The following is a 24,450-nucleotide window of genomic DNA, read 5'->3' as shown; positions in this document are numbered from 1 at the left end:
GGACAAAATAATGGAAACACCTTAAAAAATCAACAAAATATAATTTAATATGGTGTAGGTCCACCTTTTGCGGCAATTACAGCCTCAATTCTCCGAGGTATTGATTCATACAACTTGTGAATTGTTTCCAAAGGAATTTTAAGCCATTCTTCAGTTAGAATACCCGCCAACTCTTTTAGAGATGATGGCGGTAAAAATCGACGTCTTACTTGAATCTCTAAAACTGACCATAAATGCTCAATAATGTTGAGGTCTGGGGACTCTGCCGGCCATACGAGATGCTCAACTTCATTAGAATGTTCCTCATGCCATTCTTTAACAATTCTAGCTGTATGGATTGGGGCATTATCATCTTGAGGTGAAGGTGTTTCCATTATTTTGTCCAACCCCTGTATATCTAAGGTCTTGAGATGTTTTTGTTTTAGCAATGAACTGTGTTGATGAACAAAAAACATAAATAAAGCAAATTAAAATAACAATAAAATTGCCATTGATGGCTTTGTTTGGATTGATACTATTTGTAGGATTTTGACTGGCCAGATCAGGATTTATTAGCTAACGTGAACATTAAATTAAATTTAAAGATAGATTTGAATACAGTTTAATAAATGCACAATATTTTCTTTGCAATTAATCTTCATAGCCTACTGACACACATTTGAGGAATATATATTCATATTATCACTGGAAAGCTATGAGACTAAAGATGTCAAGTGTTTTATTAGGAATAAATGATAAAACACACTCGAAATAAAATAAATCCAGAACAAAACTGACAATATTTTTTTTGGTATGGTGTTAAGGTTTGGACATTTGGAAGTCATCGATCAAATGTGAGACGTTGTGTCACCATATACGTATATGATGTTTATCAAATTCAAACATATTTGCCACGGTTTGTGGCAAATGTGGTAAAAATATGTTAAAAAAAACACTTGTGTTAAAAATCAGAATTGTTGGCATGTGCTGCTACATATGATATACAACAACACCAAAACCTCAGCACATTTTACCTCAGTCTTTGAGAGGAAGGTGAAAAGTACTAAAGGAGGCAAAAACTGCTACAGTCTAGTCATGTTGAAGCTGCAGAGACGTCATCAACGACTCAAAACAGATCAAGGAGAGACACAGTGGTGATGCCGTCACCTGTCTGACTTTCTGGTGTGGTTTACAGTTATGTATTTTTACAGTCGGATTGTTCAACAGTTTGACCACAAACTCCAGACTTTCTTGACTTGTAAAATCATCTTGAACTGACAAACATCATATGTAGAAATCATTGTGTAATTCTGAGGGATTTAAAAATGGGTGGTGCAACAGTGTAGTGGTAAGCACAAAGCTGTCGGTTTCTAACATGCGTAATACATTTTAAAATATTTTTTTTGTGGATGGTATTGGCTGATTGACTGTGTTTTGGCTTTTTCCAAAGTGGCCCAGTGGCATAGTGGCAGTCAGACTTGAGCCTTTCTGTGTTCAGTTTGCCTGTTCTCTCCACACCTCCTGGGATTAAAAAGAGGTACATAGAGACCAATTCTTTTGTCAGTGCCTTTGACCATGGTACTAATGAATATCTGGAGTTGGACCCAAATGCCGTCAATGGCAGAAAACTGCTCCTAATGTGTGCTAGATGCTAATGCTAATTGCTAATACAATGGGTAAAATGTAAAGTGCAGTACTTCAGCTCTCTATATGGATAGTTCAAACAGCCTATCAAACGACAGAAATAAACACAGTAACAGCCATTCAGTTTTGTTTGTGGCTTGCATGCAAAAGTGCCAGCCCCTTTGTAAATGCTAAACATTGTTTGAGCTACAGGACTAAATTAACCTCCATCTACAGAGCTGGGCAACAAAACGATCTCAAAATGAAACAAGTGGTGCCAGGTACAACAAACCCCACCCCTTGAATGTACTGTAGCTTATTTTCACATCAATCCAGCTGATGTCATCATGTCTATGTTTGCTGATGTCTGCATATCAGTTGCCTGTATATATGTGCCAAGTTTGAAGTAAATTGAAACAAAATGTATGTCTTTATAGACATTTGAAATTTCACCCATCATAAATAAGTGAAAAAAAAAAAAAAAGATTTTAGAAATTCATAAAAAGTTGGAACTTTGCCCTACTTTTCCCAAAATGTAATGAGATCCATTCTGGGTCACTGACAATCTATAAACACAATTTAGTATGAATCCAACCAATAGTTTTGCTGCTAGAGTGTTAACAAACAAAGACACAAACAAACAAACTGAACCAAAAACAATACCCCTTGCCTTCCCTTCAGGGGGCGGGGTAATTATGATCAAGTTTAAGCCGATAATGACGATAAGCTTCTGACATTTTCTCTCAATATGGGTAGATCAAACAGCCTTTCATGGTAGAAAGAAATGCAACACCCGTAAAGCATCACATGTACGCAGGTTAATGGCTTATTAAGTTAAACCTCAGATTGCTGTACAGCAAATGCATTACAGACTCCGACTCTGAGTTTTTACTTTGTTTTGATCTCATCTCTGCTTCTGTCCTGCACATCTTATTTTAAATGGCAAAATATGTGGCATTCAATTACATCTTGTAAAGCCAGAGACATATATCCCAATGGTTTAGAAAGTTGTTTAAATTAGTGAAAAGATTGTAATTTACATTCATATTCACATTTTTGCGCTGCTTTGTTATGTGGTTCAGAAGTTAAAGATCTCTTGTTAGAGTAAAACTATGTTCTTCTCTGTGATGCCTTTAGGGAGACTCAGACTGTACCTTCTTTAGTTACAGTCAGTGGCCATACGAGCACTAAGCCGTGGGCTTGCCCTCACAGGTATTAGACACTACTTTATGCTACTTTTTAAGAAAGTGTTTTTTCATTTGAAAAAATCAAGTGCCTGGCCTCATTACTGCTTAAGAGTAGGTGTGTGATGAGTTGATGATACTGGGTTGTGAATGTAAATTAGACTATTTGTGAGATGTGCACATAATGAATGTCAGGGACACATTACATTCACGAATGCTCAAGGTAAAAGATGCTTAACTCCTCAGTCAGTCTCTTAAGCTTTACTTTTCATTTTTCTAATATATGGAATTCACTGCTTTCCGATATCTCCCCATGTTCCTTCAAGCTCTGGTCTACTATGTTTACATTCCTCAGCCATCTTATTCTATAGCTGACAGACGGATCAGAGATGATAACTGTAACCATTTAATTGAGATCTCTAGAAAGTGACATCTTCCGTCTTTAAATCACACTTGACTGATCCCTGTGGCCTCTCTTATCAGCATGAATCTGTCATGAAACCACTCACAAATCAATGTCATTTCTCCATCAAATCTACTCATTTGTGTGGTAATCTTGCTTTATACAGAGTAGTGTTTCTCAACCTTTTTTGAACAAAGCCCCATTAACGACATCATGAGCCTCCTGCCCCCCCCCCTCACCCCCTTATTAGGACCAGGGGTGGGGGGTTGGGTACGTAACTGTAAAGGTAATGTGACGGACCTGTATGTGGAGGACATGGTGGGTTGTATAGCTCTGTTGCTAAAGCCCCCCTCATCTCATCATCACCTGCCGCCCCCCGAAAACATTTGCACCTAGGGGTGGGTGGGAGGATACCTCTATTACACAATGGACCTCAATCTGTAAGTGGGGGTGGGGTAGTATGTGCCACTGTTAGTTATACATTGGAGCTTACACTGGGTCTTTATGTGGGGCGGGGGGGTAACTGATGTATAATGTTATGAAGTACAGCAGTTGTCGCTAATGCACCACATTTGTGCCTGAGCACCCCCCACTGAGGTTTCTTGTTCCAAATGCCCCTCAATGATGTTGCTCACGTGCCTGCCCCCCCCCCCCCACCCCCCACAAGAGTGTCTGTGTCCCCTGGTTGAGAGCCACTGATATAGAGTGACAACAATAGGCAAGACGCTTCTGCCCCCACCCCCCCCCAATTAGGACTGGGGATGGGGGGTTGGGTACGCAAGTGTAAAAGTAACACGACGGACCTGTATGTGGAGGACATAGTGGGTCATATAGCTCTGTCGCTGAAGCCGCCCTCATCTCATCATCACCTGCCACCCCCCGAAAACAACTTTGCACCTGGGGGGGGGGGGGGGGGGGGGATACCTCTGATACCTCAACCCGTAACCTGGGGGGTGGGTATGTGCCACTGTAAGTTATACATTGGAGCATACACTGGGTCTTTACGTGAGGGGTGGGGTGGGGGGTTACTGATGCATAATGTTATGAAGTACAACAGTAGTTGCTAACGCACCCCATTTGTGCCTGAGCACCCCCACTCAGGTTTCTCGTTCCAAACGCCCCCTGACGATGTCGCTCACACGCCCCCTGGGAGAGTGTCCGTGCCCCCCAGTTGAGAACCACTGATATAGAGTGACAACCACAGGTAAGACCACCTCAAATCCAATTCACAATGACATACATGGATGAATTTGTGACTGAAATGATAAGACACTAAAATTGACTGAACTGATTTAACGGAATACCTTTGTCTTGAGATTATTTCATGTAAAACTCATCAATTCTCTTTTTGACTCTGTCTTGTGTAGAGTCAAAAGAGAATGTACTTGATTTCACTAACTTCTGTTAATGCTTATGTTTCCCATATTGTGAATATTTCTCTCTCTCACAGCAGAAATTATGTCCAATTTTCCTCAATCATTGTCTTCTTAGTAGATCTAAACAGTAAAGGATTGTTCTTTTGTTTTTGGGGTTCTTTTGTTTGTTTTTGACACAGCAAAACGCTTGTGATTAAAGGAGAAATGTCTTGTACCAAAAAAAAAAAAAAAAAAAAAAAATAATAATAATTGGTTGTCTTCATTCGGTTTATTGAGGTGCATCATACTCAGTTTGTCTCAATTCTTAATAAAATCAATCTCTCTGTTAGAAATAAAGACCTCAGAGAGAATAAGTAATGATTTTCGCATTTCAAAATAGATTTCGTTATTTTCCTTTCACCATTTCTTTTCTTCACAGACATATTTTCACGCCACAAAGCGTATTTGTGGTTTAAAAGCCAATCATAGAAGCCATCAGTTTGCAAAGTCTGGTTATTTTTTTGACCTTTTGTGTTGTAATAGCACACTGTATTTTCTGAGTCTCATAAGTGGTAGAGGAGAAAAGAGAAATGAAGTCAGGTTCTCTCTCCCGTTGATTATTGCTGCTCACATCATAAGCACAGATCAGCAGAAGACACAGGCGTAACTGCAGGGGGGTTCATTTCAGTAGAAGATGGTAGGCATACAAACGACAACAGAAATAGCTGCTAGTGTTGCTGTATGTGACTAGTTTAAGGATCACACTATGTGCAAGGAAATTTTTTGTTAGGGTATCACAATATCCTATTTCATGGTTCTGTCTCATCACTTCCATTAAAATATTTTATTCAAACTATAGCTTAATTATATTTTAGGAATTTGTTTAATCCCAAAGAGTCATGGCAGATCATTCATGGTAGATCATTTTATTGTGTTTCCAGAGCCCATTGTTGTGGCAAAATTTAATACATATGGTGGTGTATTAAACGGCGCTTTTACATGTTTATACTTTTATGCTACTTATATCTTTGACTATCTATCTATCTATCTATCTATCTGCAAATGAGCATACAGTGTCTTTTGGTTAAAATTTAGATTTCTTGATACACATTATATTGCCTGAATACCATACCATACTGTGAAATAGGCACTTTTCAATAATATAGATCTTTGTTCCCTGTAAAGGATGTCAGTCCCTTTGTTCTGAGAAACCTCCAGTAATCTATTGACCAGAACAATGTTAGCGTCTACATTAAACTGAAGGCCAGGGACACCTATACAGTATCGACAAAAGACTGACATGCGCAGAAGAGGCTGTATGTCCGAGAAGCCGCCTACGCAGGCAAAGGAGGAACATATTATTTTAGTAAGTTCTCAAACAGGTGAAAAGTTCAGTCCTTGAGCCTTCTTGCTTTGGAGCAGCAGTGTTAACTATAATTGCACAGCTACCTACAACTTCCGGTATGGTATTATCTTCAACAACATGTCCACAAATTGATTTTCATATGGAAAGCAAAATATTAAAAAAAAAAAAAAAAATTGTAATTCACAGTGTTGTTCTTGTCATTCAGAGACCAATGCCATCCTTACAATAGAACACTGTGGAAAGACTGGAAGAAGACCACAAATGATTTCATCATGAGTCATGTCCTTTTTTTTTTACCCTGAAGGCAAGGAGTATTGTTTTTGGTTCAGTTTGTTTGTTTCTTTGTTTATTTTTCATTTGTTTGTTTGTTGGTTTCTTTGTTAACACTCTAGCAGCACAACTATTGGTTGAATTCATACCAAATTGGGTTTATAGATTGCCAGTGACCCAGAATAGATGTCATTACATTTATTTTTTTGTTTCATATTTTTATTGACATGCATACAAGAGAATTAAAGGTACATACCAATACCAGGGCACACTGATGTCAACATTAACCATGCTTGTAAACACTATTACATATAGATTTGCATATTTTTTAGGAACAAATAACAATGAAACCCGACAAACAATACAATGAAAAGAATACTAAGACATAGTCTGAATAAAATAATTAAATGGGTGACATAAACATAAGAAAACAAATAAATAAAAATAATCACTTTTTTTTTTCATTAAAAAAGGGGCAAACTGAATTACATTGTTTCAAAAAAATCCATAAATGGTTGCCATTTATTGTAGAATTTGTTCAAGTTTCCCCGTTTTGAATAGCTAATTTTCTCTACTTTTAAAAAGGACATAACCTCATTAATCCATTGTGTGCTGAAAGGGGCTCTTGTAGATTTCCAATTAAGATGTCATTTCATTTGGGAAAAGTTGGTCAAAGGTCAAATTTTTAATGAATTTTTAAAATCTTTTTTTCTCTCCCATTTACTTATAATGGGCAAAATTTCAAATGTCTATAAAAACATCAATTTTGTTTCAATTTACTTCAAACTTGGCACATATATAGAGGCAGTTGATATGCTGACATCACCACATGCATAGACATGATGACATCAGCTGGATCGATGCCAAAATAAGCTACAATACGTACGAGGGGTGGGGTTTGTTGTGCCTGGCACCACTTGTGTGTTTGTTTTTTTTTCTTAATAATCTTTATTTTTCATTTTTAAGTGAGTTAAACTTAGCCTCCATGTAACAATAACAATGTACATCATCAGGTTGGAGATTGAGTGAATAAAATCCAGAGTTTGTGCCACTTTTGTTTGATATTCTGGCTCTTAACCTCAACAACAAAGAGTAAAAAAGAGGTATGATGGGACACTTAAATGACCAACAGCCCTGCCTGTAGGTGGTGCTAGAATTAATTTAATGATTTAACAGCAGAGGAAGAACATAAAAGAGCAAATTGAAACATCTGTGACTTAATTACTAGGTGTTCATCATCATTAGTCTGTCATGATAATGTTACTTCACTGCAGGCAGAACACATGCCAAACTGCGTTCTGTTGTTATATTTCTGATTAAACAGAACATTTGCCATCCAGTATTTAATTTATGACATTTATTGCTTCCTGTTTTGTGCTAGAGGCCACACACCTTTTAGTTATTGAAAGCTGACATGACAGCTTACATGAACCAAGGCTTTAAACTCATTAAATAGGTTTGATTTTGTCAAAACATCAAGAAGGATAGACATTTGACTTAAGAGGGTTTGTACTGATTTTTATGACCACTAGAGCTGGGTCAATTTCTGTTCTGGTCTGGAGCTTAAATTGGTTTGATTTATATCTTTGGCATTATGACAGGTTGTGTCAAATTAAAAAGTGTCTTACATCAGCAGCCTGGTGGCAATGTTGTCACAGTGGTAAACCAACTTATTCTGCATGAGTAATGAGCAACATGACAATGTGATGACTACAATAATTATTAGATTGTTGTGTATTATATTATTATAAACAGACAAAGAGCGCTGCTAGTGTTTGACGGGCCATGTGTCAGTCACTGCTGAGTTATACAAAGAACACACGTCAAAAGAAGGAAGAGGAAGATGCAGACGGTGCATGCTGTGTGTGTTTAGTAGAGAGTCTAAGTGATTTTTGGGTGATGATGAGAGGAGAGATTGGAGGGGTAGTGTCAAAGAAAACACAAGCATGACCACGGCAGACTTAAAACAACATAAAAAAATGCTGGAAAAAGTCTTAGCAAAACTGATATAAAGGGGTCATATTTGGCTAAACCCACTTTTATTAGTCTTTGGTTCATTTATTTGTGTATTTGGACCCTAACAGTTCATAAAGTTTGAATTTGAACCCTCCAGGTGCTGCAAAGCTATCTTTATATTCATTTTGGCAAAAATGAAGTGGATTTCTACAACCTGTTTTAATTCCTGCTTAATTTGTTACATCTATAACTAGTTACATCACGACATTTGCACATATAAGGTCAAGACTTCCAATGAACATTTCTCCGAGTATGACATAACTGTTTGTCAGCAGCAGTGGTTGTAGTCCATACTGAAAATATGTCTAAACTTCGAGCCAGTTACCTAAAATGTTCAGTTATTGGTTAAATGGGACAGAGCAGCACAGCCAACAACCTGGAGTGGCTCATTTGCATTTAAAGGGCCCGCACTCAAAATGACCTTTCTGGTGTCATTACTCAGAAATAGGGTTGAAGATGGACCTGTGGAGTTGAATTAATGAAGAATTCATGTAAACCACAGGGAAATGTTTTAGAATGCATAATTCCATAAAAAAAGCAAAATATCACTCCTCTAAGATGGTGCATACCTCATACCTCTACACTTCTAGGACCGTGCCTGTCATTACACAGCCCATCCCAGAAACCTGATCTGTTCAGCAGTGCAGCAGCTAATGGTAGCAACAAACTAACAGCACTAGTGACTAGTCAATTCAGTCAAGCTGAGAGGAAATTACAAACTAATACTGTTATGTTAAAATCCTCAAAAAAGACTTAAGGCTTTTGCAAAATCAGTAATGTATGCAGCTCAAATTTATTTGAATCTTTAATCATATTCCATCATATAATATTATGACTCAAACGTATTGTTTCTGTAACAGCTTAGTTAGTTGTACATGCTTTATGTGTGACAATAAAGCTGAACAGTTAATTAAGAAAATGTCTCTAACCATTTCATTGGTACATTTTAAACATTTTTCACAAAAAAAGTACATTTTTTTAACACAAACTAATGTGACTATGAACTGGTGCTACGTCCACCACCACAACCGCCATGAGGACTGCAGGACTGAAGCGGTTTTAATACTTGACTTGACTACATATTTTATAAACAAAACAGGCAGACAGGAAGTAGTATTTTCACACGTGTAGAAGTTTGTGGTATGATTCAGACAGTGATTGTGCAATTGCTTCTTTGCTTTGACTCCCTCTACAAAACGTGTTTCTTGGTGTGAGTCAAACCAAGTTAAAGGTGCAACAGAACTAGACAGTGAAGTGGTGGACTGGTTTCTACATTCTTATTCAGTCTCATTTATTCCATTAGGAATGTCTGTTAAGTGGACATCTAGTGATACAATTTGATATACTGGTTTGGTCTGTGTAAGGTTTCATTTGAACCCTTTTAAGACTGCCATTATAACTGGCCACTAGGTGTGTTCATGTTTTCTTTGCAATAAAAGTGTCAGAAAATGTCTTTTTTGCCAATTCCTTTGCACCTTTGTTTTAAGGAAGAGCTTAACTTTCAGTATCTGACCATTAATTATCATTATTATAAGTAATAAACGCTTAAAACAGTGTGTTATAGTAAAAAATAAAAAATACGGTCTTGAAGTTATTGGCATATTTATCAGAACCAACTGTAAATGTCCGTAACAAAACTTTTTGAGATTGCAAAAATGACAAACATGTTTTTTGGCCTTGCACATTCAGTATCCATATTATGGCTTCATACTTTTTGTTATTTGCAGGCATTTTTTAGCCTGTGTGGAAGTTTCTGAAACAGTTCCTTTCTACTTGTAATAGAGTCCCACATTGCTGCCATTAAGTGTTATATAGTGTCTGAAAGCTCAGAATCTCAGTTTTCTGATTGAAACCTGTTTGAATTTTGTGAATAGCACTAATGGTTCAGGAGTTACAGTAATTTGAATGCAGTAAAAAGCAAAATGCAGCGCCGGAGAGACTGCCGTTGTTATAGGGTTAAGGCTCATTTATGCTCACTTTATGTACATAAATAAGTACGTCTGTATCTAACGTTGTCATGCCTCACTGCCTTCGTACTTCTGTGCATCTAGTGCATTAGAATGAGTGTTTCTCAATCAATCCACCAGAGGGTGCTGCTCTTAATTACCATACTGGCTGAATACCATGAAGAAGAGTACAATTTTTTGAGAAGAAGAGGAAGAAAGTCAATAATAACAAACATGGCAACCACAGCGGAGGTTTTACTAATGTGGATACTAATGTTGATATTTAGAAGGGTAGTTGTCATAAATATGGAGGTAGTTTTTCAGTAACTCACACAGTCGCTCTTTGAAAATTTCCGCTATTTCTAGAAATTATTCTCTCCAGATCTCAGCACTGCCTCCACAGTTCAAGGTGGTACTGCTCCGTATTCTCTGGTTATGCAAGCTGAAGCTCCAGAGAACGGACGGAATTATACATGTAATGTATGCAGAGGACGGACAGAACGCTCCATCTGTATCCGTCTGCGTCTTTAACATAGAGCATAAATGAGCCTGTAAAGTGTCCTCATACTGATGACCAATTTACATCAAATAATCCCAGATGACAGCAACATGCTTCAACTCCATCAAAACGGTGACTATTTCACTCTCACAGTGAAAATTTGTCTGTACCAGTGAAAATGGATCTGGTGTATGGTCGGGTTAATGTTGAGATAATTTTATGTGGAAGTTAGAATGCATTAAATTGGAGAGAAGTATGAAATTTCAATCCTGATAAGTGTTAGCTGGACAAAGGAGATGCTTCTCAATCTAAAAAAAAAAAAAAAATTATAATCCTGAGCTATCTTTGAAAACAGGGTGGAGAGAGGAGGGGTACTTACTGTTCCCAAAACCAGACGGGTGGGCATGGGAGTACACTACCGAGGTCAGCGTCACAATGTGTGGTACTACTTCAGTGGATAATTAAACCCTTAGAGAGAGCTGCCTCTTCTCTTCTCTCTGATATTCATGTACACTACAAAAACACACTGCATGCACATCAAATCAGCTCCACATTACAAAGACACGCTCAAATTGCTGTTCTTTTTCTCTTGCATGCACACGGTTGAGAACAAATCAGTGATTTTTCTCACTTCCTTTCTCTCTCTCTGTTTAGTCCAATTTGTTGTGGACATGTTGGGAGGCAGATCTTAAATTTAGTGTAGCCACCGTTGCGCTTTTCACTTTTACTTAGTGGATAGGATACTGATTTGATTATATGGATACTTTTACAAAGAAAAATGAAGTAAAGTTTTCAGATTGATTTCTGGAAACCAATATTCACAGGGAACATTTGTCAAATCTATATTTCATTTTTCTATACACAAAGGAGTTTTGCTTTTAAAATGGAAAAAAAAAAATTGCTGAAACAGAATATAATTGACAAAGCTAAATAATTGCTCACTGTGATAGATTTTCAAGGCCTCCGTGTTCATTTTGCATGAAATAATTAAACAATTACATTGCTTGCAAGAAACAACTTTTAAACTAATAGAAATTTTAACACACGCACACACACACTATGGTATATGCAGTTTATAGTTATGGAGATACAGCTACAGAAATACTCCTCAAGTAGAAGCTACTTTTGGGTGTAGGTGCAGTAGCCGAGGGAAAGTAGTGAACAAATAATTATGTGCATATAGTTTTATGATTATGCTGCAGAACTCTTTACCCTTTGAACAACAATATAAATAAGCAGAAACTTTGGTAAAGATGAATGTGAGCTGCTGTCTACTTGAATCTTGCCTCCTCATATCAGGATGAGACAATGCGGATGCCATGTTATAAGATGATCAGAAATAAGCACAGACTAGTATGATTTGTCTTTCACAGTCACAGGTTCAACTTTTTTATATTCTGCTCCCTCAGTCTGCTCAGTCTTTTAGTCTGCACAGCAAAGAGTTCATTTTGTCTACAATATTTGTACCTCTCAGATTACCTTTAGAAACCTTAGACCTACCTTAGAAACACATGGCTTTGCATATAAATCCTTTGTGTTACACCAACATTTGTAATTTTTATGATAGATAACTTGAAATTTAATTTGTATCCTTTTTGTCTTATGCATTAGTGTCCTTGTAGAAAGTCAAAGAGTTTGTATTTAAATATTCAAAACATGCCAATCAGATTAGACCAAGAGGCAATTTTGTTTTACTTGGTCTTTACCCAGAGGGGCATAATGTAAAACAGCATGAACAAACCTTTCTTAATATGTGCCTTCTACACTGTAAGACCGAATAGTTGAGTTTACTTAAAAAATCTCAGGTAACTCGTTGCCTTAAAAAATGTAAGTAATGAGTAATGAAAACTTGAGTGTATTAAACTTAAATGCTTGATTTGAATGGAATTGCTATTTTAAGTACAACACACTAAATGCCAAGTTAATGTAACTTAAAATTTGTTGCAATGTCAATTGTTTTGTATAATCATTAGACTTAATACCATCAGCTCATTGTATTCGATTCCAAGTTGATTTAAATTAAAATCTTTTGCAATATAAAGTGCTTTGTATAAGTATTCAACTTAATATATTGTAGCATGGATGGAAGTTAGATCAATGTAATTTGCCAGAATAGGAAGTATTAAGATTTCCATTGTACAAGAACAAGCCTAGATGAACAGGAAAGCTATTGTTGGGCTCATGGTGCAGCTCTTCAAAAATACAAAAACAAACACAAAAAGGTCAATAAACATTGCCATACACACATTAAGTCTAAATTAACACTAAGACCACAACCCCACTGAACCCCTGCACATAAAAATAACACATTTTCAGCAACATGCCCAAAACCCACAATGCAATGCAGAGATAAAAAGCTGTGGTCATGACTAAAACTTAGTGATTTAAATCCATTCAACTTAAACTTTTTTGTACTTTCAACTATGTCTACAAATTAGTAGAATATACTTAACATTTTAGAGTAAGGTAATAACACTTAAATCATTTAAGTACATTGTAATTAAAGCATTTTAGTAAATACAACTTCCGGGCTTACAGTGTATACAGGCAAAAAGAGTGACTGCTTCGACATGGAAAGTGATGGGTAACCTGAGTGGTACACAGAGGTTCAGAGGACTGGCTCTGTCTACCTCTGGAAAGAATTACTTTTATACTTAAAGGTAAACAGCACTTGTTTCATAAAGTGTGGGGACGTTTTATAAAATATCTTGAGAATAATGATTTATCAAAGCTAATGAATGAACCTGGAGAGAAATAGCTCCACCCTCTACATAGTCACGCGTCTATTTTACATGCATGGACTCTTTTTTTCCTTCTACTTTGTGAATGGACTCTTGTGTACTCATACTCTTGCTGAATGTAACCTTTAAACCACCAAGTTTGTAAGTTGTTATTGTGTACTGTTGTAAAAAACAAAATCAATAAACACAAAAAATAATTTTAAAAAAATTTCAAAATATGCAGTGTTCACAATTCTATCATATTATGTCTTATCACAATCAAAGAGTGGATTCTTAATCATAGCTCAAGCACTATTTTTCTCTTCTTCAGAATTACTAAGACTGGTGTGTATCCTGAGGGGAACAAAACAACAGTATTTATGGTGAAACATTTAATAAAGACAACTTCTGGCCCCGTTTTGCTCAAGGACAAACAAACAACTGCTTCATCTGATAATGCGCACAAACCACTGCTACACCACAACTAACTGTTGTTCATATTGCTCATCCACCCACATAACACGAGTACTGACCATCAAGCACAAGGAAACAAAGAAATTGGAAAAGGTGAAATAAAAAGCAGATGTTAAGAACACATGCCTCACTGACCTTGATAACCTGCTCATCTGTTGACTTGCACTCAACTGACTCGGTTACATCAGAGACTGCTCCATCTGTTCCCACGGTGACTACTTTCACCGGCACTGCTACCGTTCGCCCAGTGAGGACAGCTGTGTTGAGGATCTCAGTGTCCTAAAAGAGAAAACACGAAAGTTACATATGCTACCTTAAAAATATGCCAAACATGCAGATACATTTCCTGTAACATAACAGAAAGATCATACCTTCTAACGACTACAAAATACTTTTTTGTCTGTTCTTGTTCTGCCAACTGTATATGAAACAATTTCTGAAGCAGTTTCTGTAAATATTTATTATTTTGCATTTTAAAGTTTCACATCACAATCTGTCTACGTAAAGACAAAAATTTCCTAAAACTTCCTAAATTATGCTTGCTGGAGGTGCTTTTGTGCACAATGGAAATTGTAACCTCCTTTTTCAAATAAATTATAGTTCAGCAAATGTTTAACTTGTGGAGTTCTTATTTTCTTTTCTGCAACTTTCCCAAACTTTGCTTTATATTTTCTTGAAAAAACATCAAAGAGAGACAGTGAAACTTTCTGATCTTATTGATTTTTGTAGAATGTACACTACTGTGCAAAAGTTTTAGGTGGCCTTTAGATTTGTCGTTTTTGCAGCGTTGAAATGAACATGCAAATTTATTTCTCAGTCTACGTTTAGACGGTAACAATCTGAACCAAAACCGCAAAAGTGGCACTGGGTTCTCACTTTTAATTCTGCATTTAGATGTGCGTTTTGGGGGAAAAATCTGCATGCAGACGGACATGCAAAGTGTGTGAAATTTCCTATATATCAATGTAGTATGGATGCCAGGGGGCTAGGTGGCATCACCACCACCAAACATATGTGTCGAACCTTTCTACTTCTCTTCCTGTTCTCCCATTGTACAAAATACACTCACAAAACAGGAAACCAAACACAGTGAAGCAACAGACAAAAACTGACAATTTTGCAGCTAGGACAACATGAAGGTCTGTCGCAGGGAAATTATCTGACATGCTGTTTTCCTTTACTGGCACGTGCCTGTGATGTAAATTCTATGCGATGAGAAAATGCAGTTTTGCGTTTTCAAACCTTTAAATGGTGACACAAGAGTGGAGCGTTTTTAAGATTGGAAGGTGGTTTCACTTTTTTGTGTTTTCAACCCACCAAAATGCTGTTGCGGTCTAAACAAAAGGCACTTCTGATAAAATATTTTGTCGTTTTCAGCCAAGGGCGTTGCTGTGTAAACTGGGCCTCAGTCTTTTCAGATACAAGAAAATACAGGAAATATGTGTACAGCCTTAAAAGACACAAAAAAAACAGAACTGAATGGGTTGTAAAGGTTAAAGTCAGCATTTAGTGTGATCCCTGACCCCATGACAAAAAGCAGCAAAAATAGTTAGAAACATCTGGTATGTGTTGACTAAAACCTGGAATAAAAACTCAGAAAGTAGAAGAATATGACAAAAATGTATTGTCTGAACAAAAGGCTTAAAGACATGTTTAGTGTAAAAGGAAGGTCACACTAAATACGACCACTTTGGTTTATAGACGCTGTTTTTTTCACTGAAAGTTTTGTTTTTACTGCTGTACATACTTTACTGTAGTATGTACTTTAACCTTTAGAACCCGCTTAGTTCTGGTTTTTGTGTGTCTGTTAAGGCTGTGCACATAATTCCTGTATTTTCTTGTTGTATCTGAAGAAAAGAGACTGAGAGTTAAATATGCATGTTCATTTCAACGCTGAAAAAAACAACAAATCCAAAGGCCGCCTAAAACTTTTGCACAGTACTGTATCATCTTCCCCTTCTCATCTCTTCTTCTTCTGTCGACCTGAATGAAACATTTCTATGTAATTTGCACAAAGGACTGTACATACTCATGCAAGAACATTTTATACTTCGTGAGAAATTCAAGACTTTTAAGAACACCTGAGAAGTCCTCTTTTCTGCATTAAACACACCCACTTCAAATGTCTGACCAATCGCACATCACAAGAAAAAAGTTATACTCAGATGATGTATCCAGAACAAGCTGTGAAAACTCCCAAACCAGGGCTGTGAAGGGAAAAAAAATGACATCATTCTTTTCTCACAACCTAAATTTCTCAATAGAATATGTAACAAGTGGTGTCAGGCACAACAAACCCCGCCCTTCCCAGGTATTTCACCCATTATCAGTTCCTTCGCTCCATGGACTCTTTTGACACTTTTAAACAACATCTTAAGACACTCTTGTTTAAGCAGGCATTTTAAATCCAAACTAACACAGAGCTGCTACAAACCGACTGCACTTAATGCATTTATTGCATTTTAACTGTATATTAAGTGTATTTTAATTGCATCTTAAATCGTATTTTAAACTGTATTTTAATTGTCTTACAGTGTAAAGCACTTTGTTACTCCCTGTCTGTGAAAAGTGCTCTATAAATAAAATTTAATTACTTAGCTACCGTATTTTCCGGACTATAAGCCACTACGTTTTTTTCACGCTTTGAACCCTGCGGCTTATACAACGATGTGGCTCAAGTATAGATTTTTACAGGCTAACGGCCTCCAGGGGGCGCTCTAGCAGGAAGCGCAAAAATGAGACAGAGGTGGAAGAGGTGATGTGAAGAGGAGAATTTTTAAGCTTTATTTTTAAGAATCATTTTGCATGTCATGCACACACCCTCATCATAGAAAACACACAAAGAAATGCATATGATGCAGCTTTTAAGTTAAAAGCAATCGATGTGCCTGTCCAAGAAGGAAACAGAGCTGCTGCACTTCAGCACCACTGAGAGCAACAACGAAAGAGAGACTGAGAAGGTGTGTGACGGAACCTTTCTGAGGCTGTTCAACTCCAACACTGAAGAAGATGACTGCAGTGGTTTCAATGAGCAGAAGAAAGATGAAGATAGAGATCAATGACTTCTCTGGGTTTTTTAACCAGGTGTGTTACTGCCATTTTACTGCTGTGTTACAGGCACTGTTTAGAAAAAAGCAGTTAAGGTATGGAAATAAATATTTAAATAATCTTTCTGTTTACCATCTTTCTGCGTAAATATCTCATGTTACAACGTGGACACCTGTGGCTTATAGTCAGGTGCGGCCTACATATGTACAAATATTTTTTTCTTTTAAAATTTGGTGGGTGCAGTTCGTATTCAGTTGCGCTCTATAGTTTGGAAAATATGGTAAATGGAAAGATATTTTAAAAAATTTGAACTATGACCTACTTTTATTAAAATGTAATGACATCTCCTCTGGGTCACTGCCAATCTATAAACCCAATTTGGTATGAAGTGAACCAGTAGTTTTGCTGTTAAGTGTTAACAAACAAAGAAACAAACAAACTAAATCAAAAACACTACCCCCTGCCTCTGCTTCAGGGAGCGGGGTAATGACCTCAAGTGTCAAAATCTGCAGTAAGCTGAATGTCCACTAGGATGGATGGCACTTGGATGGAACCAAAACCAAGTATAGACCCCATAGTTAAAATGGTCAGCTTTACGACAGAAATACACATTTACAGCCTGGTAAAAACAAACAAAAAAAACATTAAAACAGTTTTGGTCTCTATATTTTGTCTCTCCATCCATGACAACTGTAGAGGGAGTTAATTGCAGAGACATTCCCAGCTCTTGTTTATTGAATAAAACATAATTAGCTCAGGTAGCTATTATTAATGTGTACATTTCAAAATGTTGACATTACTGCATCAAACAACTCTATGTGGCTACCTTGATTAAGGAGCTGAAATTTCTCGGGGGTGTTTATTTCACTGTCAGTGGATGTGCTTGGTGTTTGTTTTCTATTTTCATCCCTCTCTCTTCTCCATCTCAACTCACATATTTCCATTAAACTACCTTAGCGATAGCCATGTACACATCTTTAGGTTTTAGGTATGTTTAGGAGCGTGTGTCCACTATTTGCAGTCTGTGGTTCCACCTGGTCCAAAGTCGACCTACATTATTTCTGCTTGTGCTTGAACTTATTAAGAGCTAAATCTGGGTGACATTGGAGTTAATGAATGGCTTATACACTAAAGATTAAAGTTAGATTACACTTTTGAGCTATTTAAATGAAGAAAAACGGAGGCAAAGTTAAGTAAAATGGAATGTCAAATTGTACTAATTCCAGAGATACCATAAGATACACTTGAGAATGTAATGCCTTGCAGAAGAGCAGCAAGAACATAAAAAGATCAATTAAGACAACATCTAGTATAATCCTTGAGCTGTGAGCTTGCTAGTTGCACAGAGGATTTGCTAACAGGGAATTGTGTTCATCACAGACTAGTTTCAATAAAACATTACTAAAAGGCCTAAACCTTTAAAAATGAAAAGGAAACTAGTCTCCAGGCAGCTCTTTAGTCATCAAAACCTGTGCAGCTTTATATCTTCAACCTTGTGCTCTTTTTGGAGGAAAAAAAAAAAAAAAAACATTTGAAGCTCAGTTATAGATAAAGGAATTCCAAACCTATTAATAATAGGCTTACGATGGCATTTTACTTTTTTTTTTTTTACATTCCACAGTGTCATATCTCTTCCCAACATCTATTTGGAAGTTATTTTATCCAGGCTGTAAGTAGAAAATGCTTAGACAATCTTTGACAAAGACAAAAACAGAGAGTGTGTTTTATATTTGCTCTCTTCTGACAGTGGCAATTTTAGCAAGAGGTACATCTTTTTTTTTTTATTCTACTTACAAATAACTCATAGGCAGGTGTTCTTGTCAATGTCACAATAATAAGCACAATATATATCTAAATTATCTTTTACCTGTTGAGCTGTTAAACCAAAATATTGGCATTGCAGTTTTTTTTTATTTGTCATTACACATCCAGTCAGGTTAAATAATGCCACCCAATCTTTGATGCTGAAGTTTTCATAAATATTTCTCGTATTACGAATGTGTAACCAACTCTCACAGTTTTTCTAGACTTTTTTTTGCAGCATCTGTGAATTTGTTTGGCCTGTCCACAAGGAAAAACAAAATCTGTTCTTGTACATCAGCAGGAGGCACAGGAGAGATGAAGTCTGTTCAGAAAAACAAAAAAAAGTCAGGATTTATAGTGCGTCAGGTTGTAGCTGAAGGAAAACCTGTTTATCTCATATGCATTTCAGGCTTTAGAACGGTATTGTATGATATTATGGTGTTCAGTGGTGTTCAGGTTTATATGCACGTTAGAAGTTTACTGGAAAAAGTTTCTTGGAAGAGCAGATCATCCTTTTCTTTCACTCTCAAGAGTCAAAAACGAGACTCTAATGATGTTTACTGAACCCTTTGAAGCCAATAAGGACCATCTGAGCTCCGTGAAATAGAAATAAAAACAACAAATGTCAAAAATATTAGAACTAATTTAAAATAAAACTATGAACAAAACAATGCAAACTTGAATGATAACAGAAGTGCATGTAAAAGTTTGTTTTTTTTCGCTTTTCTCCCATTGTTAATGATTCATGGTGGGTAAAAGTAAGATTGCTTTGCACAGTGTGGAACTTTTATAAACATTGGTTTTGGAAATCAGGTTTGATGTCATGTGCTCTCCTCCTCTGGCTCATAATAGCTGAAATAATAACAGTAAGGGTACGGTCGATAGGACACCTTCACTACTATTAGTATAGCTGGAAATAGGCTCCAATTTCAGGCAAATATTAGGTTTGTCAGTTGGAAATACTGACTTTGAGCCAAAACAATACATAGCTCAACAGATAAAAACTGCTTCCGACGTGATTTTTATTCCAGTTAGTTTGATGTTCAGTGCTTCTGATTTATTTAGGCATTTATTATTTTGACTTTGTGTTCAGATCAAGAGTCAATCTTTTTAATAATGTGAAAGCTGTCTATCTCTGACATGATTAATATACTTTCACACATTTTTTTTTGGATATGGGGCCGGATGGAATTAGCCAATTGATTAGTTATTGGCTTGTTCCTGCTCCAAACTAACAGTATTACATTGATCTTATATTAGTGGTTCCCAACCTTTTTTGGCTCGTGACCCTATTTTAACATCACAAATTTCTGGCAACCCCAGACATTCAATACAGAGATATTTTTTTGCTAAAATGGATTTATTTTTGATCATATAATAGTTTGCCATACTATGCTGCAAATAAACGTTAATTTTAGACAACATTTAGTCTATATAATGTATATTATTATGGATGGAGACAGAAAAGCCAGGTGTAGATTACTGCACAAAGTGAGAATTTGATTTTCCTTGGTCAGGATATGTACAGGCAGTCCAGCTTGGATTTACAAGGCTGACAATTAATACTGAACAAACAAGAACTCAAACTATGAATTGTGAAAGAGCTGCAGCATCTGAAACCGACCACAATGAACATTTGAAAGATAAACAGAACCACAGTGCTTCAGTTTCAGCTTCAGAGTTTGTCATGTCTTTTATGGATTGGGATTGTCTCTGTTAACTCAGCATAAATTTTATTAGTAAATTGTTGTTTTTTTTTGTCAATTGCTAGAAATTTCAGGTGACCCCATTTGAATTCCAAACCACGTGGGATCCCAACCCCAAGGTTAAAAAGGCTGGGTTAATTGGTCAACCTAAAAACCAAAAATGCCCATAGGTGTGAATGTGAGTGTGATTGGTTGTTCATCTCTATATGTCAGCCCTGTGATGAATTGGCAACTCGACCAGGGTGCACCCCACCTTCGCCCATAGTTAGCTGGGGTATGCTCCAGCACCCCCTACGACCCTAGTGAGGATAAAGTGGGTTCAGAAGATGAATGAATGAATGATGGTATCAGATGGGATCAAAAAATAGCCATAGCCACTGACTGTAACACAGTTTTTTTCTGAAATATGGTCCCATGGGACACAACTGGAAGAGGCAGGACTTTGGTACTCCATTTGACCTGGGATCTAATTAACAGAGGAAAGAAAGTCTAGTGATGGACCATCAGATCGCTTATTAGACAGTCCAAGCAAAAACAACGGGACCAGACTGAATCAGAGTGGGAAAAAATGACTGACTTTTGTACTTTTAAAGAGAGCTGACTTTATGGGAATTAACTGTTTTTGTCCAGTTCAGGATTTGTTTTTGAGTCAGTACCAAGTAGTCATCAGCAGTATTCAGTTTGAGAAACATCTGCATTGGCTTCATCTTGGTGCCAAAGTCCTTGTCCCTTGGGTTGGACCAAAGACTGGTTTTATCTGCACTCTGGTTTGGGGGAGATATACCTGCAAACTTGGTTGGAACTAAACCACAAAGTCCATACCAAGTGTGGTGAAAGCACTACAAAAATAAATAGACTGACCTAAAATCTGTTAATTCCTTCAATGAAACTTCTAATATGTAAAAGAAACCAAAAACCTTAAACTAAGCTGATGTAAGAAACAAAGTGAGACTAAATACTAATAAAAACAATGATGCTTCAAGAGCTATAATAACCCTAATCTGTGTATTAGAGTGTTATAAGTGTCTTATGAGTGATTACCCTGGAACAGCACTATGAAAAGAAGGGACTTAATGAAATCTAGTAGCGCATATAATAGAGACAGTGTGTTAGAAAATAGCCATAATTGTTCTGTACTCAACTCTTTGTGGAACTTAGTTGAAATTAAGTGATGTTAAGAAGGTTAGCCGGAGGGATACATGAGGTACAGCAGGCAGTATGTTTTTTTTTTTTCCATGAAATCCACCCACCTCTCGCTGGGCTTTGCCTGACTGGCCTAATACCCTCCTGGGGTTATAAAGAGCTGGAGTGAATGTCTTATTCACAGAGCCTATTTGTATACAACAGCAGATAAACACACACATCTCCAGCTGGCTGTATAATTAGCCTACACACATCTGCTACACATACACCAACCCACACATATGTATGCACACTTACTTTATCCCACACAACAGCACAAACACAGCTGTCCAGTGCAAAAAAAAAAAAAAAAAAAAAGAAAAAAAGAAGCATGACTCCCTCCTCACACAGCATCTTATCTTAACAGCCTCTCATTGCAGTGCAGGAAGCAGGGCAAGAAAAGAGAAGAAAGACGATGAGAGAGGGAACAATCGATAAAAGGCCATTACGCTTCTGTGCAGTAGGGTAGAGTGTGTAGGGGCTGATATGGTTGTGGATGACTGATGTTTAAGGTGCAGACAACCTGCAAGAGTGCTGCTGAGGTGATAGTTACTGTAAGTATGTGTGCGTCTGCTAGCTCAAGGACAAACTTTACCGCTGAATTTACTGTAAAAGTACACAAGAAAGAGCAGTTTAGTGATGACTGGGTGGTCAAAAACACTCCACTGACCTCCTCTGTGTACTTCTGAGTTTGGTCTCTCAATTTAGGTCAAAGCATTTTCATCTTGAAAATATGGTGCAGCGAGGTGGGTTATAGAACCAAAGGGAAAAAAAAAAAAAAAACAACAATGCAGAAAAAAGATCCCAATGAGCAGGAGCTGCCCAAAAACTTGTCTTGATTATTATTATTATTTTTTTTTTTTTCAGTTGTATAAATAACTTTTTTTTAATTGTAACAGTATTTTCTATGAACTTAACACTTTAATATTGTAATATTATTCAAAAATAGCTTTCAACCTAGACATGTACACTATTTTACATCTACTACATCTGCACAAAATAACAAAAAACTGCACTTGCAAAAGTGTCACTGATGGTTATTCATAAACAAATAAAGAAATTAAGCTTAAGTGCCTCCATTTCAAGTCCTTATGCCACTTTTACTCAACAGAATGGCCTGGAAGATTGATTCAAATAGTCTAAAACAATTAAAACTTTTAAAAAGATGTACAAATTAACTATTATTCAAAAATGTAGAGCTCAGGATTGACCAAAGAAAATATTTGTTTAAAAGACTAGGATCAATATTGGTAGTTGAAATAAGGACATGATTTACCTGAATTAAATTAAATATGTATTCTCTTCTGTTGTATATTTAGCAATGATTACACTGAATTTTTTTTTTTTTTGTATTTGTTTGCTTATTTTCATATGGAAACGTGTTAATTGTAAATAGGGTTAGGCAAAATAAGTCTTAACTTCAGCCTAAACCCCTTCAGTCGCATTGTATATAGAACAATAGATATGTTGTTTTTGTTTGTTGTTAAAAGTAATTAACAACCGAATAAACTACTACTTCATTTAAAAAAAAAAAAAAAAAGTATGTATATGAACTTAATGCACTTAAACTGGACTACAGAAAACTATACTATTACTATATCAGAAGTGTACGACTACTTTTTTTGCCGTTATTGTGCAAGTTTTCAACAAAGCTCACACATGCAATGATCTCCAAGGAAATGGAGAGAGCTCATATTGAAGTAGAAACTACAGTGAATTATTGGCTCTTGTGTGTGAGTGACAGCAGAGAAAGCTCTTATGTCCATTTTACAGTTTTTAACATAACTCAAAAGCCAAACTTGTATTAAAGTGGATAATTGTAATAATTCTGTTTGAAAGCTAATTTTGGTCATTTTTTGAACATTTTATACTTTGGACTTTAGATGCTGTCATTTTATTGTGTTGCAGAGTGAACTATTCTGCCATGTCCACACCAATAGGAATATTTTTCTAAGCGTGCTATTTCCTTTTATTTATCTATTTATTTATTTTCAAAAATTCTGCCCACATGACCTTCAATTTACAAAATATCAAAATATGCAAAAACAACTATAAACCACTACAAAAGCTCACACCAACCACTGTTTCTGGTGAACTTTAAACTGTGGACACAATAATCAGACTTGAACACAGCAAACACAGGCGTTTAAGTACATCATGAAGTTGAGCAGCAACTACAACTTGAGTTACACTTACCTTAAGCATCGGTTTGGGTTGTCAAAGTATTCTTTATTTTTTAAAGATTTTGCCACAACAACAGTACATGTATTATTTCCCAAATGTGTCAGTACAGAACTCAGTCTGACCTTTTACATCTATATATGACGTATATTTAAAACTTGAGTTGTAAAATGAACAAAGTAAATCTAGACAGACCACTTAGTGGAATAATGACAATTTTACTGAAATCATATAAATCATACCCAAACAACAAACTAATATCAAGACTGTACACCGAGTTACAAAATATTAGGGCTGAAAGTACGGTTTATATCAAAGAAAAGTGGGAAAAGGAGGGTAATTTTGAATTGACTATGGAAGAATGGACTAAAATACAAGAAAATATATAGAAAAGTACATCTTGACTTAGTTGGAGAGAATTTGCATGGAAAAGTGTGATAGCTTTTTTAGAACACCTGCATAAAAAGGTTTAAATGTAGATACATCATGCTGGAGACAGTGTGGGATGAAAAAAGCTCATCATCATCATATTTTTTGGAGCTGTCCCAAATTATCTCCCTTTTGGGAAAAAAATCAGGAATAGTATTGACAAAGTCATGAAAATAAAAACGCCTTTAAATTTTGAGAATATGTTCTTAGGTAAACGACCAGCTTGTATAAAAGGATTTTGTAAAAGGTATCTGTGGAATATCATG

General features: G+C 36.4%; 1 protein-coding gene across 1 annotated transcript in view; it reads right to left on the bottom strand.

Annotated features, from left to right (window-relative positions):
- Window positions 1–24,450, bottom strand: part of LOC115429762 (transmembrane protein 132C-like) — a 267,243-nt gene that overhangs the window by 37,392 nt on the left and 205,401 nt on the right. Inside the window, exon 6 of the mRNA XM_030149471.1 lies at window positions 13,971–14,114. Within this exon, the coding sequence (XP_030005331.1) occupies window positions 13,971–14,114 (144 nt within the window). The remainder of the gene's footprint in view (window positions 1–13,970; window positions 14,115–24,450) is intronic.

Source organism: Sphaeramia orbicularis, chromosome 12 (assembly GCF_902148855.1).
Source record: "Sphaeramia orbicularis chromosome 12, fSphaOr1.1, whole genome shotgun sequence".
In the NCBI taxonomy this organism is placed as follows: Eukaryota; Metazoa; Chordata; class Actinopteri; order Kurtiformes; family Apogonidae; genus Sphaeramia; species Sphaeramia orbicularis.
Note: the sequence above shows the minus strand (reverse complement) of the source record. Positions and strands in the feature narration are given on the sequence as shown.